Here is a 21,731-nt window from a genome sequence, read left to right as displayed (position 1 = left end):
CTGTAAATTGTTCGCTTTGTGACAAAACATCTACCCAGACAGCGATGTAAATTATCTAATTTGTAAAGTTTTTTTTATGTCTCAATTGGGAAAAGATACGTCGTCTATGTTGTAAGATCTGCCATTTCTTGTATCATGATTTCTTTGGGCAGTTTTCATTTGTGGCTATCAGTGTTCGGAACAAGGCACCAGAAGGGGAATTGTATTTCTTTTTTTTGGGTTCATGGACAATGTTCTTGATTTTTCGGAGAAATTTATGGTAGTGTTGCACATAATATAGATGGTTGAAGAGATGGTGTTATGATTGATTTGGAATATTTGTCTTGCATTATTTAATTATTATTATATTATATTGAATTGCAGTGATATTTGTTGAATGTATCTCTGCACACAGAATACTTTAATGCTGCTCTTTTCCTCTCTTAGCCCAGGGCCACGGTGCCAAAGGGGAGAATACCTATGAGTTTAAACTGGAGTTTCTTGAACCTGTAAAGCCTCAGGTAGGAATGTTTTACTTTCAAACCAAGTTAAAGAGGATCAGTATAATAGTTTTGTGTACCCCAGTAGTTTCTCAATTCAATTAAGTATATCCTCAAAGAGACACACAAGCATCGTAAATAGCTTCAATAGTGACTTCAATATCACAGTTATTATAACAGAACACTGTAGGGAGCGTTTCAAAACAGAAAAGAAGGTTGCTCCAGGGGGAGTGTGGAAAAAGGATTCTGCTCGTGAAAATAGAACAGATGTATAGGGAGGAAAATCAGGGAGTACTAACACTGGTGGATTAGGGCATTTTAGTAAGCCGGGACTGCGCTATGGAGGCTTACTAAAATGCCCTAATCCACCAGTGTTAGGATTCAATCGATACAGTACTTTCGAATCCATTAGAGACAGGCCCCACTGTAAAACTGGTGTTACTGTAAACCACAACCAGTTTACTAAGGACATTACTATGTGTGATTGATTGTTTTAACTACTCTCTGATTTCCCTCCCTATACATCTGTTCTATTCTCACGAGAAACTACTGGGGTACACTTATGATGTAACTTGAGTTCTATGTGTATCATGTTCATAGATTTTGACTTAACGAATACCTTCCTAAGGCAATTAGTCTAGGACCATTGTTTTCTATACTGAGCATTACCCAGGTCATTGGACTAGTATGGGTCACCCCATTATTTTGTAATGATATATTTTAATAACAACATAAACATCCCATTTCCTCTAAATGTATCTTTGTTGGAAAACAGCGTAAACTACTTAAGCCAATCAGTACCCTTTAAGAGAATTCTAATTTGGAAGCTAAACTGCATAGCTTTAAGAAGGCAGTATCGAAAATCTTAAATGTAATTGTTCCATTAAAAGCAATAATTTGTATTTCTATATTTAACGACTGCCAGTGTTTACCCCTGAGATAACAGAAAACTCAAGTTAAGTTTTAAAGGCTTGACGTAATATGCAATTGAAATTACAGTTGGACTGACAAAAGAAGATTTTTTCATGCTCTACGTAGGTGTTATTTTTCAATAAGAGCAACAGAGAAAGTATGTTGCTCCCAAAGAATCTTGACCGCTAAAAATACCTCCAAAGAAAGCTTTTGAAAGTGAGAGGCTAAATAATCCAGAAGTGGTGGCCGAGAAGTTTGTCCACTCTCAAGAATTGTCTAATTATCAGTCTAATTTTTTCAATTGACAAAGTAGCCACAATTAGCGAAGAACCCATGGGATTCAATTAAAAGCAGCATATAAAAAGCAATTACAAAATACAGAAACAAGAAAATGTGTATACCTAATACAGTTGACTCAGTTCAACTTCTGTGGTATAAAACTTCTTGTGGCTGTTTAGTAATACCTTCCTGGGGCTATGGGGATGAGCATAATAGTCCTGATTCACAAACTGCATTTTTCACTATGTAAAGTAGTATTACAGTAGCACTATTTACTTATTACAAAATAAAATTCACAAACCACAAGTGTAAATCTCCACCTTTCCTATTCTTCTATGGGGAGACCCTCAGACATGTCACTGTCGGTTGCAGAATCAGGACCGACTGACCTCCAGTCGACGGTCCCAACCACAGCATGGTGTGGTCGCATACTTCAATTTCCCTATGGAAGCTTATGCTGCTGCCATAAACCGGCCGTAGAACAAGCGTCCATATAGAAATGGGATTATCTGTTCGATCTTGCCCTGCGTAGTATTCACTCCAAGGTGCCTGCCACACGGTGCAGGGATTAACAGGGGGCACCATGGGTGCCCCCTCGGCCCCCAACCAGAGGCCTCAGGGTGAAGAGGCCCCTGCTATGGGCCCCCAATGTTGCTTTTTGACAAGCTTTCCATGTCAGAAAGCCTGACATGGAAAGCCTGTCCGAAACCAACATCGTAATCCCTACGGCGGTAACGTCATCCATAGGGATTACGGGCAGGCCTCCGAGTGCTCGGAATCCAGACGGAATGACCGGCCTGTTTCACTTTCCACTGCCTGCATCGTAATGCGGTGGACGAAAGTGAAACCCACAATGAGACTCTGAAAGCCTCCGACCATTCTGGGTCTCCTCTTTAGGAGGCCCTTTGTAATAAATGTGGGAAGGCCCAGATTGAGTGGCAGAAAAAAGTGTACTACCTATTACTAAACTGGAGGGGTGTAGAGAGGAGCAGTGAAGGGTTTAGGGAGGATCTACCCACCCACAAAAAAGTAAGCTGATTCCTAATTATGAAGTGCACTGCAAGAGATACTACAGCCAAAAAAGACTCAAAACAGTAGTAAATGTACTTCAGCTCAGACCTGGTCTATGTCCAAATTAACACATGACCAACCCCGTAGACTGTAACAGCCTTTCACAGAAAACAGTGGAGGCAAGGACATAAAATGGAGCCAATAAGAAATAATGTTAAAATAGATTTATTTATTTTGACTTTAAAAAAAATCTATATACATTTATTGTTACAAATTTATATATAGCAAGAAATATTAAATTATTATAAAATACATTAATATTGTTTTTAATTTAAAAATAAATGTTTCATGGAATATGACCCTGCCTTTATTCAGTGGTGCAATTATTGTATGCACACCCAGTAGCCAGGGTCGGGATTAGGACTTTGGGGCTTCTCACTGCTGGGCAACTGTCACTTGGTGTCAACGTACCCAGTGATACTCTGGTGTATATGCAAGACCTGAACGTCTTGTTGCTCTTCCTTCTCCAGAAACAGAGGGACTAAGCCTAAGTACCAGGATTGTACACAAACAAGTCTAAGTCTAGGCTGTTCCCCCTGTGTGGCTTACGATGCACTAATGTGACCTACCCACACGGATTGGGACTGCAAAAGGAAAAGGGCAAATTGCAATATTTAGGGATCTGGGTGACTAGCTGTCCATTAGGCCCAGTATAACCAGAACATAGGGAAGTTGTTAGAGGACCTGTGTCGATCAGTCAAGTTCTTGAACATCCGGTCCCCTCTATCAAGGGACATATATCCCTGGCTAAACTGGTATTTTTGCCGGGCTGCTTGTATATATTGCAAAAAGGAATGTTTCCGATGTTGACTAATACATCTTCTCAGTTGGATAAATTGCTGTGTACACTTGTGTGGGCTGGTACAGAGTTAAGCTTAATATCCTGAAACTTCCCTGGCTGGAGGGAGGATTGGCCCTGCCAGATCCAGCTCCAACATACAGCCAGTTCGATTGATTACGACCCCAACCGGGAGAAGGCGGTTTGATGAGTATGCATGGACCATATGTTATGTTATGGCATGTTAGTAAAACGTATTGAGCGCACGAATACCCGGAGGTGTCTTGGCGCTAGGACAGAGGTAAGCCCGGGAAGAAGGATCTACTTCTGAAATAGCTATGTTTTACACCCTTTCTGAAAGAGGTTAATGAGCTAGCATTTCTGATATTGATTGGAAGCGTATTCTTTTGATTTGCTGTGCCATAAGAGATACTTCGGCATCCCCAGTATGAGGTTAGGATCCTTGGAACCCTCATAAGTCTAGCGCCGGAAGAGCGTAGTTGTCTGACCGGGTGGGACCCAGAAAAGAGATTTTTGAGAAACGTTGGTCCGGTGTTGTTCAAGGCCTTGTAAGCTAAGCATAACGCCTTGAACTTAACACAATGCGCTACCGGAAGTCAGTGGAGGCTTCGAATTCCCTTAGCTACTGACTCGTATTTAGGGACATTCAGTAGTAGTCTTACCGCAGAGTTTTGTATCATCTACCCAAACTGTTATGATGAGGAAGGGTGTCACAAAAGATTTTCCATACCATATTCACTTAACTTAACAGCTGAGGTGTGGCACAGGGTAGTTTATAAACTACTTCTCAGGACCCCCTTTTCAGAGGATGTAACCCTCTGGTCACTGAAACCATGTTCTGCTCTGTGGGCAGATAAGGTCTATATGTGATGGAGAGAGGGTGTCTGAGAGCAACCTGGAGACCTGTAGTTAAATATAGATTTCTTTCATTCTCACATGCGCAGTTTGGATTGGGTCCTGGGCAGTTCATAGTGAAATCGATTCCCCTTTCTTGTGGAAAATTGTTCTCCTTTATCTCACTCAGTCACTCTACTCGTTAATCTATATATGAATCACACAGGTCAAAATGTGGTTCTCCAAACAAACTAGTTCTACAACATTATGGATACCTTTACAAATTTAATATGGTATAAAAAAAATCCATTATTTATTCATATACATTCCCACTTTTTGTGATCTCAGAGTGCAGATCACTATCATGTCATTAAAAACATTGTAATACAATGGAATATTAAAAACACAGCGTAAAACAAATCACATAATTGTTTGTAAGACGAAAATAGACAAAGGGAGAAACACATAAGGCACTGAACATTGATCTATTTTGTTAACACTCAACACATGATTTACTCCCATGTTCCCTTGTATTGTATCAAGAAATTGCTGCAGATTTAGTAAGTTACAAAAGTTGATGCGTTTCACTGAGCTTCCACTTATCGCCACCTTCCGCAGGCAATAACAATGACTCTCCCATAATTTACGACTGAAAAGATATCCAACCTATGAACAAAAAATATATCAAATATTCGATATTCCCATCCCAATGGATATCATTTTTGTACAAACGTTCATCATGCAGTATAACAGTGTCTACAACGTCCAGGTGAAACCTAAATCACTAGGTTGTCCAATAAGGTCATCCATCGTGATCATCTCACTTATTAGACTCCCTCTTACTCGCTCTCCCAGGGGTGTGGAATTTAATAAAATATCCACTTGTCCATGGGGCAGGTTGCTTCATAAATCTACTTGTCCTGTAACAAAATCCACTTGTCCCCTTTGTGCCATGTAATGTGGCATCAAATTATGGCAGTGATCTTATATAGGAGTTCTGAAATAGCTCTCTGATTATGCCAGGACTCCTTCTATAGTAGGGTTTGAATGCTAGCAATTTCCTTATGTTGCCACCTTTTCGCATATCTGCATACTGAGGCTGAAGTTAATGGTAAGCAACAGTTCCAAGGAGCAAACCTATTAACTTGTATGCTTTAAGGGTTTTCACCAACTCTTCTTTAATCTTTTCCTGTACTGAGGTACTCCTGACAATGGCAGACATAAAATTTCTTCCAGGGTTGGGGAAAAAGTTGGTGGAGGGAAAGAGAACTTTAAAATCTACACCTGCATATTTGCTCATGCTAAAATGCAGTTCACAAATATTTTCTAGGCGTACTATTTCTTGGCTTACTTCTGTAAAGTCTTTTGAATTCACGAAAGTCGTATATCTGCAATTAATGCAAGTACATGGGTGCACTTTAGAGACTATTTAATATTTGGGCCCCATATTAGGTCTAGGTTTATCCATGACCTTTTATGTTTATTAAAATTCTGTCTCTCTCTCTCTCTCTATGGGCTAGCTTCACTGTGAGTGACAGCATTCTGTTCTTTGACAAGGAGCATATTGAGACACAGTCATTTTGTTCAGTGCCAGGAACTACAGTGGCAATGTGCGCTTTTTGAGACCAAAACAATTTTTGCTTTTGCCAATGTTTGTTATAATGGAGAGGGCCAAGCAGCTCCCACACCAGTAAGGTTTTACTAACACCATGCCAAAACAATTAATGCATTGACAAATCCAAAAGGCTGACCAACAATTTCAAACCTACTGGTTTTACCAATGCTTGTTGATTTTTATGTTTCCCGTCATCTTACTGAAACTGGTTCCACTGACTTTCCGTTATGAATATGTTTGGAAAATACTAGCATACATCAACACATTTGACTAAATGATGCTGTAAAGAAATAGTACCTAAAATTTTACAGTAGTTTAGCTAAATGGTTTTACATTTTTTTGTGAACATTTTATTTTGAAAGTAAAGAATCATCAATCTTGATTTCAAGCTTCTGCAAATATTTGCATCTAATCAGAGAACATTCTGGGAGCAGTATACATAGCTTCATATTGCTAAAGATTGAAAACGTGTGTACACATTTTTATACTGGACCACTGTGAGTAGTGCAGTCTGAGCTTTCAGTATTTACTTAGAGTGCTCACCCTAATAATAAAAGCTTCGCTTACATGAACCATAAATACAAGTTTGAACAGCTTTACAACATGGGCACAAATATTACTTTAACTGAAGGCAATACCTTTCCCTGATCCATAATGTGGTACTGTAAACTGGCAACCAAAGGCTTTGTCCCGAGGGTGCTGGGCCTGCTTGCCCCAAGGACAAAGTACACATGAAAACTTGTTACCCTTGACCTCAAACATTATGTCCCTGGCGTCGGGCTATAGGAATTCCACATCCCTGCTCTCCCACTGCTCCCTTTAATCTATACTACACATCCTGATGCCTACTAAAGGTACCTCAACCAAAAGTGCAGCCTCAAGTTCTCAGTAAATATATCACCATACCGGATACCACCCTTCCTCAACATCCTTCAACCATCCTCTAAGGTCATGCTCCAGGTGACTTTCATACCCGTACTCACCGGTCTGTGTACTACTCCCGTATTTCTCTGGCCTGTCTTGCGTTAGTCACAAGTCCCCAGTTCCAATTCCTCTGTGGAGTTGGTTTGTGTTCTCAAATTTGCTGCAAAAAAGAGTTGAAATCCTACTGGATCGCTCTCTTTAGAACAGGGCCCATCCCCTACATCAAATATTCTTCTGCGTGAGGTTGTCCACACTTTCCCTCACAATCAAGATATCTCTTTGTGCTCTTTCGTGTAAGAGAACAGGCTTTCTCATATGTAAACATATATTTTTAAAATATGTTGAGAGAAATGATATAAATGCCTTAGGGCATTCTAGCTATATATCCCTAAAATCAGGGCTCTTCCCCCTGTCAATAACTGTAAGGGCTTCTCACTGTAGCTTGCAATTGGCTAGGTCCAAACGCAACAGTTCCACAGGTCTTTCTGGATGTATTAACACCTTTGCAGACTCTCAGACCACATATTAGTATTTAATGGATATGCCAGGATTTTCAACTAAGTTTTCTTTGAGATAGGGATCCACACCTTCTTTATTTGCATGTTTTTATTCCTCATATTTGTATCCCGCTTTCATCAGATTGCTTGCAGATCAGTATAGGCATGCCCAACTGCCATACGTTAAGAAAAACTATATATGAGAAGGGATTACATAGCCCCAAGAACCTTTTGCACAGCTTCATGCCGTCTCTGACGTGCATGTTTTTTCACGATCATTTTTATCAATTTTTTTCATTTTTCTTTCTTTAAACCACGTTTTAAATTCTTCATTTAACCATCTTTTATCATTTTGCTCCAAAGGGACCACAACCGGTTTACAATGCCATTTTCCAAATTTCTGCTATTCAAATTGAGCCAATCCCGGCCTCTTTCAAAGAATAGGAATGATGCAGAAGTTCATCACAAGCGGTCTTTATTTTGCGTAAAAGACCCAATGCATTTCGGGCTACTGAGGCCCTTCTTCGGGGGTCACTACAATTAAAATTAACACAAACAGTTAATACTCGTGATCGTAAGTAAATGTGTCATTGCAACATGATGTAAATATGCATTCCTTATTCTATGTATACATGTTAACAAACTCATTTCAATTAATGCATAGTCTAATCCTGTGTTTCACCTGATATTGTACCTCAATCCCTCCTTTCCAAACCTACATGAGCGCACCCCCTCATTCCCAGTCTATCCACAGCTCCTCCCTGGTATTCCCCATGTATCTCGCACCATCCTCATGCTGAAACCCTCTAATCTGTGCTACAGGCACTCCATTTAAAGATCGTCCCTACTCTCCGCTTGCTTGTTTGTGAAACCACTCTGCGTGCTTCAAAAGCGCATATGCTGCTGCTAGATTCATAATGCTATGATAGCAACTTCACTTATCCCGAATCTCGCTGAGATGACGGCATGAAGCTGTGCAAAAGGTTCTTGGGGCTATGTAGTCCCTTCTCACATAGGATTTTCAACTAGGCATCTTGTCTATTTTATGGATACAAAACAGAGAGCCTCAATGATGTAGCTCCCCACAAGGGGTTAGTGTGCTAAACACACATACATATACCATCTCCATCCTATTAGGTAATCATTCCCATATTTATATTGCTTTGCTTACATTAAATTCAAGCTTGTGGTACACTACATACATACTGAATGGGTATCCCCTCTGGAGTAATGTCCCTCGCATGGTTTGTTTGCTCACCTTAGGGTTATGCCGGGGCCTCGGTCGCTCTATTCCTAGGCATGCATTCATTTTAACGCTACTCCCTCTTTTCAGTATTCGGGGGACAGCATCACAGGCTCTTACCTTCAGTCTTCTTGACCATGATATGATGTTGATATAAATAATTAAAGATCACCATCCACATGTTCGGCGTCTATATACACTCCACTTCCCACGTGATCCCAGCCACCTGGACTTATTCGCTCCCAGGATGACTAGATGTTTCCCAATGACTTACTATGGATCGTCATGGCCACCTTCTTAACAGAGTTCCAGAAATTTCTAGTTCCCTGAGGATCGATGATCCACATGTGCAACACTACAAGATTATTATTTTGAATCCCCATGTTAACATACCTCCATCTCCAAGAGTGGGGGTGAAACTTCTTGATTATGGGCATAGTCTTATAGACGGCCGCCATCTTAAAGTGAGTTTATATTCCATCCATTGCCGCTTTTAGGTAATCACCTCACATTTCAGTGGCCAATATGCAAAATCAATGTCTCACTCTAAACCAGAGGTCTTCAAACTTTTTGATGCCGAGACCCCCTCGTCAAAAGTTTTTAGGTGTAAGGACCCCCTCCTGACAAAAAATTCTAGAACCTATTACTCATCATCAATAACCATAAACGGCCTCAATTCCCCTGAGAAATCATTTTTACGGTAGGGAAATAATATTAAACACTGTATTTTGTAAATGTTTTCCACCGCCAGGTAGCTACGTATAAAATAACGGTAGCTTAAATGAAAAATAAATGTAAAAAGTTGTTACTTAGTGGAAAATGCACAATAGTACATTGTGAAATTATTTCAGATGAATGTATACGAACAATGATTTTAGAAATAATATTGAATATGTCTACAGACTGAACATATGAGACTGTAAATAAACATTAATTAAGCCTGAGGAAGTAGTGGTGTTCAGTGTCTCAATCACGCCTGTAATTTTCACTCTCTATAATAGGCACCTACGCTCTTTCTCGCTGCATCTTTCATCTGAATATCTGACACCTATTCTGTTTCTACTTCAGCACTGTCTTTTCAGTCACTCTGGAATGCACTTTTTCATATCTCCTTCACGTGTAATTCATCACAAAAACACTAAGAACTCACTCTCCTGTAAGCACTGCATTTTCTTTGACCACGCTGTGTCAATATTTAGGCTACTGTTTACCTTCTTCACACGCTCATTTGTACAGAATTACATTTGCAACTGGAATACTATAACTTTTGTTCTTCAGAGAGGCCAAGGACTGAATGGTCATGTATTCTGAACACCTAGATTACACCTCTGACGGCCACTGTGAGAAACTCACACTCCTTTGAACAAGGAACTCCAGGGCTCTTAGTTGTGGCCTGCAAACATCTTACAGAAGGCAAGATTAAGTACAAGTGAAATATACACAGGGAAAATAAAAAATTTCAAGATAGTAGAACGTAAGGAAAGTTTATAGTTGGGTGGTTCTGGCCTCTGACTTCCATCCCATTTTCCCCTCGGTGAGAACGGCCCCCTATACCCATCCCCCCACCAGCCCAGCTCGCACTTTTCCTTGTAGACGCACTGCATGAACAGGCCTGCTGGGCTCAATTAAGCTGGCACTTGCCTCCCGCAGAGCCTGACTGCTTCCTATTCGTCGCGGTTGCCAAGACCCATCCTCCTTCATCAACTGGTGACAAGTATGCAAGATATGTTTGCTTCTGAGCAGCTCCCAGTGCGAGGCTTTGTCTGGTATTACCGCTCGTAGCTGATGCCATTAGGCAATCTTTGTTGTGTGTGCCGACAATAAGGCTGGTGAATGCGCGCCCACCTTCCCATGACGCCACTGCCCCCCTGGGGGTCGCGCCCCACAGATTGAAGACCATTGTTCTAAACTATCATGCCCATTGACAACAAATTGCAGCAATTCTACCTAGGGATGGACCCTAACAATTCCTAACTTCCGTGCTTTCCTACCTTTTAATGATTTAAATAGTGTAACATGCTATGTTTTGCATCCTTCACTTCCCCATGTTAACATACCTCCATCTCCAAGAGTGGAGGTGAAACCTCTTGATTGTGGACATAGTCTTACAGACGGCCACCATTTTAAAGTGGGTTTATATTCCATCCATTGTCGCTTTCAGGTATTCACCTCACATTTCAGTTGCCAATATGCCGAATCAATGTCTCACTCTAAACTATCATGCCCATTGACAACAAATTGCAGCAATTCTACCTAGGGGTGGACCCTAAAAAATCCTAACTTCAGTGCTTTCCTACCTTTCTAATGATTTAAATAGTGTAACATGCTATGTTTTGCATCCTTTACTTACTTTTTAATGAGGAAAGGACTACAGACTCTAAACTATATTGTGAAGCTGTCCAAACCTCTCCTTTGCTCAAACCTCTTCTTTTAGTGTTAAATGTAGTCATAAACAATTGTTCCTTCTGCTTCCTTTGTCCACCAATTCCCCCCTCTTCTCCTCGTCTTAATTTCTTCCAAAACAAACCAACTGATATCAGTATTTGTGTGCCCTTTCTCCACAAAGAGTTCGACTAATGGGGCATTGAGCTTTTTGGTTTTTCCCCTACATACCCCAAACCACAGGGACAGACCAGGGGGTGTTCTACATTGGTGCTGCAACAGGTTTTGAGAGTACTGTTGGTATATTTTAGTCCAGGCATTTCCAAGGTTTTGGTCACTATGCATCTGTTGCATATACTGCAATTTCCACATTTATAATTTCCCGTATCTTTATTCAAGGTGAGCCTTGTTTGAATTTGGGTCCAGTCCTCCCTGTAGGTTTGAACCAAGGAGTTATTCAGATTTGTATTCCCCCTAAACGCTAACAAAGGCGTCCCAAATTTTATTTCTTCATCAGCGTTTAGTATATTTCAGTGGATAATGATGACATTTTTGATAGTTACTTATACCAGAGAACTGACTTATAAACAACAATCTCTCCTTGTTTTTGTTCTTTTAACATTCTCTCCCTATCAATAAAGCAGGCTCTTTTGAGAGAGCGACTAATCCATTTTTTTGGAGTATTCTCTCTCTTTAAGTTTCTTTTTAAAATTTCAGAATGTTTGTAAACATTCTCAATAAAGGAACAGTTTCCCTGGTGTCGGAGATATTGAGTAAGGAAAATATTATCTTTAAGTGATTTTGGATGGTAACTGGAATAGTGTAGCAGTGTGATTTTATCAGTTGGCTTTGTGTATAACTCTGCTTCTAGATGTCCCATGTTTTCTTTAATTGTGATATCTATAAAGTCCAAATTTAATTACTAGTGTGTGCTGTGAATTTCAGGGTGACATCTCTTAGTTTAGGCCAAATTAAACTCATCTTCTTGCTCCATGGGACCTTCCCGTACAAATGAAATTCCATCCATAAATCTGTGCCAACACTTGATATTCTCATAAAAGGGGGCCAGCTCAATATAAATGTGCTTGCTTTCGAACACCCTCACATATAAGTAGGCTGGACTGGGAGCACTTGTGGCTCCCATGAAGGTCCCTTTTAATTGGAGATAATAAAATGTTTTGTTTGAAGTAGATTTATTTCAGGACCATTGACACACATTCAATTATAAATTCCGTGTTGGACCCTTGTACATCAGAGTTCTGTAAGACATCTCTAGTTACCTCAATGATTCTGTCTTAGGGGATATTTGTGTAGAACCCCTCAATATCGGGGGTGACAAAAAGCTGTCCTTCTTTGTCAAATTGTACTCCTTCTACCATTGAGATCATGTGTACAGAATCTTTGATGTATGATCTCCACCTACTCATTAGGGGTTTAAGGAAACAAGCTGAATACCTGCTCAGGGGTTCTAAAAGGGGCCCCAAACACGAGACTGTGGCTCTTGAGGCAGAGGGCGGGGGAGTTTGGGGCTAAGGCCTTGCAACCGTTTTTGGATTTGGGGTAATTCATAAAATTCTGAGATCACCAGATCATTCTTAATGGGGAATGTGTATTCGTCCTCACATATCTATTCTTTTCTTTTACCTCTTCTATCCAAGTTATGACCTCTCTTTTAAGTTCAGAAGGTCTATGTTTAAGGCATGTGGGCTGCTGAATTCATATCTGTGCATAGATCGCCGCCTAGTGTTTGGTCCGGATGATCGCACTTTGTTGTCCTGGAAGAGTCTTCGAAGTATCTCGAGATAGGTGACTCCTCCCCTGGACCACAGTGCGCATCTTCTCCATCCTCAGATTGTTTTTTTCCGTCATTGGGTTCGGGTGTTATTCCGATACTCCAACTTCGGAATCGAAACTAAACTTTTCTAGAGGCCAAAAGACCTTCGACTTCGACGGTATTGTTCTCGCTCAGTACTTCTTGACTTGATCAAGCTTTCCATCTCGATTTGGTCGTCGACGCGGGCCGTTGGGCCTTTTCGACGCCACGTGGGCCTGCTGACGATGGAAAGGAGCCCGTTCAAAAGGTGCCCACAATGCCACTCCAAGTTCCCTCATACTGACAAACACACAGTATGCAACAAGTGCCTATCACCAGACCACAAGGAAGAAACCTGCCTAGCTTGCGCCCAATTCCGTTCGAAGAAAACCATCCGGATTCAACGGGCCGCTAGGCAAGAGATGCAGCGACAGGCACCGGAACCAGACAACATCTTTGAGGATGAACAAGATCTTCCAGAAGCGCAAGATTCGGATCTAGAGATCGTCACCGTCGAGGACCACTCGAACTCCGATGACGTAATCCCACCGGGGCAAACCGTGAGTACATTGACCCCAACACCAATTACCCCGTTACAGAAGGCTCCGGTCGAGGCATCGCCTAAAGGCCTTAGCCAAGATCCAAAACATCATTCAGCAGCCCCGCCCTCCGGCTCGGATCCGAAATCAAAGGTTAAGCCTTCAGAGACCCCAGGTCCAAGTAACGTTATCCCAAAGAAGGTTGTAGAACCCAAGAAGGTCGTCGACCCGAAGGGAGTCGAACCGAAGAAGGCCGTACAGCCTAAGGGCGTCAACCCGAAGAAGGCCGTCCAGCCAAAGGGCACCGAACCAAAGAAGGCCGTTGAGCCAAGAAGCGCCGAACCAAAGAAGGCCGTCGAGCCAAGAAGCGCCGAACCAAAGAAGGCCGTCGAGCCAAAGAAGGCCGCCGACCCGAAGGGCGCCGAACCGAAGAAGGCCGATGTGCCGAAGGTCGTCGAACCGAAGAAGGTCGTCGACACAAAGGGCGTCATACCGAAGCCTGTGGTCCAGCCAGAGAAGGTTATCGAACCAAAGAAAGGCATCGAACCAAAGACAAGTGCTCCTAAAAGACCGGTCGATCCGAAAAAAGTCATCGACTCGACAAAAGACAGTCAACCTAAAAAACCTGTCGAGCACAGAAAGCGTATCGAACCTCATCGATCCGCAGTCACTCGTCGACCCGGACAAAGAGACCGAGCCGAGAAAGAGCAATAAGGCGCCGAAAGTCGTCGAACCAAAAAAGGTTATCGACCCGAAAATATATATAAACCCTGAGACTGGTAAAGTCACAATCCTACACAGGAAGAAGAGGCCATTGGACACTGACTCTCATTCCAATTGACAAAAAACAACCTAGGCAACCTATACTGACCTATACAATGTATTCAAAGACAAATGGCTACAAAAGGTTAAGAAAATATATGTTTTTTATTCTGAGATTATTTTTAAAAAAAATACACAACATATAGCACAATTAACATTTGACATCAATAAAATTTTTATATCACACAAGTGAAAATTAAAAAAGTTAATATAGTGGTAACAATATGCATGAAAATTGAGTTAAAAAACAGAAAGTGGCAGATAGGATCTCTACGCGCGTTTCGGCGAACCAGCGCCTTCTTCTGGAGTAGCCACACAAAGCTATGTAATATTCAGGTTTTGCGTCAATGGTCAATAGGACGTTCAGATGATGTTTAGATATTTTCTGGCTAGTTGATATGTTTTCGATGCTGGTATAGGTTGACCAGATTCTGTAAGTCCCGCCTGCCGGATAAATCTTATGGGTATTGGTAGTTCGATATTGATCAATTTGGTAAAAATTATTGAATTCAAGTAAGCTTCCGTTGTTTAGTTATTTAAAAGATCTCCCTGCCCGAAATATTTCGGCAGAGCTCCTTAAAATTGAAGGTTTTGTTTTGAAAAAGGAAGAGGATCCCCCTTGTAATGTAACAGGAATTATTCCTACAAGGACTGTAGTTTTTGGAGCACCCAGGATATAAGGTGATTCCGTTTTAAAAGATCTCCCTGCCCGAGTAAGTCGGGCAGGGACCAAGCTATCCTGCGAAACTAGGACGCCACCCGTCGCTGCCGAATACACATCCTTCACGGCAATCCCGCCGCCGGATTTGTTGTGCCTTGCTGCTAACCACAGAAAGGGCGCTCCCCTTCACTATCTACAAGGAGCCTTGCCGACTTACTCGGGCAGGGAGATCTTTTAAAACGGAATCACCTTATATCCTGGGTGCTCCAAAAACTACAGTCCTTGTAGGAATAATTCCTGTTACATTACAAGGGGGATCCTCTTCCTTTTTCAAAACAAAACCTTCAATTTTAAGGAGCTCTGCCGAAATATTTCGGGCAGGGAGATCTTTTAAATAACTAAACAACGGAAGCTTACTTGAATTCAATAATTTTTACCAAATTGATCAATATCGAACTACCAATACCCATAAGATTTATCCGGCAGGCGGGACTTACAGAATCTGGTCAACCTATACCAGCATCGAAAACATATCAACTAGCCAGAAAATATCTAAACATCATCTGAACGTCCTATTGACCATTGACGCAAAACCTGAATATTACATAGCTTTGTGTGGCTACTCCAGAAGAAGGCGCTGGTTCGCCGAAACGCGCGTAGAGATCCTATCTGCCACTTTCTGTTTTTTAACTCAATTTTCATGCATATTGTTACCACTATATTAACTTTTTTAATTTTCACTTGTGTGATATAAAAAATTTATTGATGTCAAATGTTAATTGTGCTATATGTTGTGTATTTTTTTAAAAAATAATCTCAGAATAAAAAACATATATTTTCTTAACCTTTTGTAGCCATTTGTCTTTGAATACATTGTATAGGTCAGTATAGGTTGCCTAGGTTGTTTTTTGTCAATTGGTTCATTTTCCCTGGCCTAGGAACTTTTGTATCCGAATCCTCAGGGGGTCCTTGTTAAATACACACGACTGACTCTCATTCCCCCATTCCTCTAAAGAAGAAGGACTTTGGGACTTCTCCCTCCAGACCCTTCATTCCTTTCTATCCCACTATGCCTACTACGCCTTTTGCTCCTTACTCTCCTACACACTATGGGGACAATGAGGGTGACACAGGGGATTATGACTATCCAGAGGATCCTAACCCTCAAGATGAACCATGGGGTGAACCTACTGATCCATATGACACGCATCCCATCCCCAACACCTCCTCATACCCAACAAAGCCGTCACCTACTGGCGACACCATTGTCTTCAACCAGTTAATAGATAGGGCAGCGCAGTACCACAACGTAGACATGCACAATGACCCTATAGACGAAGACTTTTTATTTGATCTATTCCCTACTTCAGAAAAGAATGTCAGAACACTTCTATGTTGAAAGGGGTATTAAAACATGCGTTAGATATATTTGAAGATACAGCCAGAGCACGCGTAATCAATCCCAGGATTGAAAAGAAATATAGAGCGGCCCCTACAGTTACCATTAGACTCACTAGTAAATGTAAATGTATAGGCATTTATATAGCGCACTACTTACCCGTAGGGTCCCAAGGCGCTTTGACCGCTGCGAAACCCTTCCTGGCTTCCCTGAGAGATGGTCCCTATGGGTATCTCCAGGGTGAGACCAGGCATCCCCGGCGGTCTGGTGGGGCCGTTAGTGAAGATGAGGCAAGCTAATGCCCAGAGTTGCCGAGTGTGATCGCTGATCAGAGTGGGCACCGAGGCGAGAGAATTATCGAGTCCGCTGACCCTGGTCCAGAAACCTGCCGCACCGGGAATCGAACCCTGGTCCCGGGCCGTCCTCTGCTCTCGGGTCTGCCGCCTCTAACCAGTGAGCCACACTACTTCACTAGTAGTGGCTAATGCACGCAAAAGGGCCAACTCACAGACAACAGGAGAAGCTCCACCTCCTGAGAAAGAGTCCAAAATACTAGAGGCCTCGGGTAAAAGGGTAGCATCACAGGGTTCCAATTCATGGAGAATCGCAAATACACAAGCTCCACTAGCTCGTTACGACAGAGCACACTATGAACAGCTTGAAAGTTTAATGCAACACCTGCCTGAGCCTTTCAAAGCCCAAGCTAATGACCTCATACAGGAGGGGAAATTTATTACAAACGCCTCCATTAAATGTGCGCTTGACGCAGCTGACACTGCAGCCAGGTCCATTAACACTAGCGTCTTACTACGAAGACATGCATGGCTACGTATTTCTGGCTTTAAGAACGAGGTGCAATCCACCATTCTTAACCAACCAATCAATCAAGACTTCCTTTTCGGCCCTGCAGTCGACACCATTTTAGACAAAATGAAAAAGGATACAGAATCTGCAAAATCAATGGGTGCATTGCAGTTTTAACAACACAGAGGTTCCTTTCGACGCTCCTCATACAGAGCAGCTACACGGGGCAATACTTCACAAACCTCGTCTACATACAAAAGCAACACCCAAGGTTCCTTAAACAAGAACTCCAACAGAGGAGGTTATAGGGGCACCATTAATAAGGGAAGAGGACATGGAGGCAATAACACCAGAGCCTCCACTGCCGCAAAACAGTGACTTCATCACACTACCTCCAGACCATTTAACACTGGTCGGAGGCAGAATGCTACAATTCCTACCAGTCTAGAACGCAATTACCACAGACAGGTGGGTGAGACAAATTATCCAGTATGGTTATTGCCTAGAACTCACTTCTACTCCACCCAACATACCACCCAGAGACCGTCCTATGTCCAAAGAACACATCACCCTGCTACAACAAGAGGTGAAATGCATGCTGGAAAAGGGGGCCATAGAGCCAGTCCCTTTCCAACACCAAGGGACAGGAGTATACTCCCTATACTTCCTTATTCCCAAGAAGGACGGTTCCCTCAGACCAACATTGGACCTCAGACCCCTAAATCAATACATACTGTCGGAGCACTTCCATATGATCACACTACAGCAAGTGCTCCCGTTGCTCCAGCAAGGAGACTTCCTAGCAACATTGGACCTCAAGGATGCGTATTTTCACATACCCATCCATCCAGCTCACAGAAAATATCTCAGGTTCACAATAGAAGGTCAACACTACCAATTCAAGGTTCTCCCCTTCGGGGTAACCACGGCTCCAAGAGTGTTTACAAAATGCTTAACGACGGTAGCTGATAAATCTCAGGAGGCAACACATCCACGTGTTTCCATACCTAGACGATTGGCTAATACAAGCAAAATCGTACAAACAGTGTCTAAAAGACACGTCTCAGACACTTCAACTGCTACACAACCTAGGTTTTTCAATAAACAACCCAAAATCCCACCTACAACCATCCCACACACAATAATATCTGGGAGCTAACATAGATACCTCAGTGGCAAAGGCATATCCAAACTCGGCGAGGATAACCAGCATGCAAATGCTCATTCGCAAATTTCTGCCACAACACTTTTTGCCAGCTCGAGTCTTCATGCAGCTCATAGGCATGATGGCCTCTTGCATATTCATTGTCCCCCATGCCCGACTTCAAATGCGTCCACTGTAAGAGTGCCTCGCAAGACAGTGGAACCAAGCTCAAGGACTACTAAAAGACCTAGTGTTGGTAGACAGTCGCGCTTACAACTCTCTGCAGTGGTGGAACCCACAAAACCTTTCCAAGGGTCGACTGTTCCAAGAGCCGGTTCCACAACTAGTACTAACAGTGGACGCATCACTGACCGGTTTGGGAGCCCACCTACTTCAATACACAGTACAAGGGCTCTAGACAATCAAACAAAAGAGACTGCATATCAATCAACTAGAGTTGCTAGCAATATTTCTAGCCCTAAAAGCATTCCAGAAATACTTGTACAACAAGACTGTGTTGATCCGTACGGACAACATGAAATCCATGTACTATATCCAGAAACCGGGAGGAATACACTCTCCACAGCTGTCCCGCGTGGCACAGAGCATATGGAAGTGGGCGATTCCAAAAAACATCTTTCTCCTGGTAGAACACCTCCCAGGAAAAGACAATCAAATAGCGGATCTGCTCAGCAGACACAGCCAACAACTGCACGAATGGGAGATTCACCCACAACTTCTCCAGCCATTCTTCAAAAAGTGGGGTCACCTAGAGATAGACCTGTTTGCCACAAAAGAAAACTCAAAATGCCAGTACTTTGCCGCTAGGTTCCCACATCCGTTGTCACAGGGCAATGCGATAAGGATGAACTGGTCAGGCAGATTTGCGTACGCTTTTCCCCCAGCACCACTGATTCCGCTGGTGGCACGCAAAGTACGGCAACAGTCACTCACGATGATCCTATTTGCTCCCACATGGGCGAGACAGCCATGGTACACAACGTTCCTGGAGCATTCAGTAGTTCCTCATCAAAGGCTACGCCTCGCACCCCATCTTCTAACTCAGAACAATGGAGAAATCAGACACCCAGATCCCAATCGGATGAACCTAGCGATTTGGCTCCTGAAGTCTTAGAATTTGGATACCTTAACTTGCCTCCAGACTGCATGAATATCATTAAGGAGGCAAGAAGACAAACTACTAGAGCATGCTATGCAGCTAAATGGAAGAGATTTGTTATCTACTGCAACAATAACCAAACCAACCCATTAGATGCTTCCATACAGAACATTATATGTTACCTACTGCATCTTCAAAGATGCAACCTAACATACTCTTCTATAAGACTACACCTCGCTGCTATAGCACCATATCTCCAAAACAGACAACACCTTTCACTGTTTCGGGTACCAGCAATCAAGGCTTTTATGGAGGGTCTCAAAAGAGTGATTCCTCCAAAACACCCACTTTCACCAGTCTGGAACCTAAATATAGTACTCACCAGACTCATGGGACCTCCTTTTGAACCTCTACACACATGCGAATTGCAATTCTTAACATGGAAGGTGGCATTCTTGATTGCCATTACTTCACTCAGGAGAGTTAGCGAACTACAAGCACTAACAATTGAAGAACCCTTCATGCAGATACATGCTAACAGGGTAGTACTTAGAACAAACCCTAAGTTCATGCCAAAGGTCATATCCACTTTCCATATTAATCAATCAATAGAACTGCCAGTGTTCTTCCAAAATCGGTAGCTGAAAGAGCCCTACACACACTAGATGTAAAGAGAGCTCTGCTTTATTATGTGGACAGAACTAAATCATTCAGAAAAACAAAACAATTATTTGTTGCTTTTTCACCACAACATAAAGGAAATCCCATATCAAAGTCAGGAATAGCCAGATGGATAGTTAAATGCATTCAAATATGTTATCAAAAAGCTAAACGCACGTTAACTGTCCCCCCAAGAGCACACTCTACGCGCAAAATGGGGGCATCCATGGCTTTCCTAGGGAATATTCCTCTTGAAGACATATGTAGAGCAGCCACATGGTCTACTATACACACTTTCACAAAACACTACTGTGTAGCAATACAAGCAAAGCAGCAAGCTGCTTTAGGCCAGGCTGTCCTCAAAACTCTCTTTCAAACTGCTGCAGCTGGCACAGGTAGCCACCGCTAGAGAAGATACTGCTATACAGTCTATGCACAGATATGAATTCAGCAGCCCACATGCCTTGAACGGAATATGCTACTTACCAGTATGCATCTGTTCTTGGCATGTAGGGCTGCTGACATTCATATTGCCCGCCCTCCTCCCCGGTGTCTGTTGCAGCTGCAGCATTATCTTTTGCATGGCCATCTCTTACTTTACTATCTCCATCTCTGCCACAATGGCGAAAAACAATCTGAGGATGGAGAAGATGCCCATGCGCACTGTAGTCCAGGGGAGGAGTCACCTATCTCGTGATACTTCGAAGACTCTTCCAGGACAACAAGGTGCAATCATCCGGACCCAACACTAGGCGGCGATCTATGCACAGATATGAATGTCAGCAGCCCTACATGCCAAGAACAGATGCATACTGGTAAGTAGCATACTCCTTTGGGGTACTAGCTGATAATGATTTTTCACAGCTGACCGTTTTAGTGCTCTTAATTTGTAGTTATTGGTGTCAAAAATCATCACACTCCACTCCCTCAATCCCCCAGCCCTGTATGCCAGTTTTATAGTAATCTTGGAATCTTGTTTCAAGTCATTGATGGCTTCCCTTTGTTTTTTTGGATAAGTTGTTAATTTGAAGGCTAGAATCTGATGTATTTATCTCTCTCACTCTCTCGAATATCTCTATATGTTTTCCCAACCTGGGAGATAGGGGTGGAGGTAAATTTTAGTCGATGGCCCGAGATGTTGTTTGTTTCTATATTGTTTCTACCCTAAAAAATCGAATTAATCTGATCTTACTAAAAAATAAAGACTTACGGTCCCCCTCTACTTAAGACAAAACTAAAATCCTTTCCTAAGACTTTCTTTTCTATTGGACTTAATATTCTATTTGACAAATTTATTATAGGCGCTTTGTTTATCCCCAGTACCTGTGGTTCCTGGTTCAGATAGCCTCCTGTGGTGGTTGATTCCTCATGAATTGGCTTCTCCCCGTGTTCCGGTTGGTCCCTCGTCTATGTTTTGGTCTTTCCATACCTCCAGAAGGAAGAAATCAGGCCTGGGACAAACAGACTGTGGTAAAACTCCAATATCCTGGGTGAGGGGTAGGGTAGGAAACGACTTTTTCTAAGTCATCAGGTGCCAGTAGTGAGAATGAGGGTCAAGACAAGACAGAGTGATAGAAAACACTCACCAAACAGTACTGATGTTGTTTTTGTTTTATAACAAAGACCAAAACGTAGACGTGGGAACATATTAGGCTATTTGCAACAATACTTTTATATTTGAAACTTTGTACAGATGCTGGTGGGAACATTAAGTTGTGTTGTATTGTTATTGAT

General features: G+C 42.2%; 1 protein-coding gene across 1 annotated transcript in view; it reads left to right on the top strand.

Annotated features, from left to right (window-relative positions):
• Positions 1-21,731, top strand: part of HACD3 (3-hydroxyacyl-CoA dehydratase 3) — a 362,043-nt gene that overhangs the window by 191,514 nt on the left and 148,798 nt on the right. Inside the window, exon 3 of the mRNA XM_086958018.1 lies at positions 427-500. Within this exon, the coding sequence (XP_086814144.1) occupies positions 427-500 (74 nt within the window). The remainder of the gene's footprint in view (positions 1-426; positions 501-21,731) is intronic.

The sequence above is a fragment of the Lissotriton vulgaris genome, chromosome 2_1 (assembly GCF_964263255.1).
Source record: "Lissotriton vulgaris chromosome 2_1, aLisVul1.2, whole genome shotgun sequence".
NCBI classification, from domain to species: Eukaryota; Metazoa; Chordata; class Amphibia; order Caudata; family Salamandridae; genus Lissotriton; species Lissotriton vulgaris.
The sequence above is the reverse complement of the archived record's forward strand: the minus strand, read 5'-3'. Positions and strand labels throughout refer to the sequence as shown.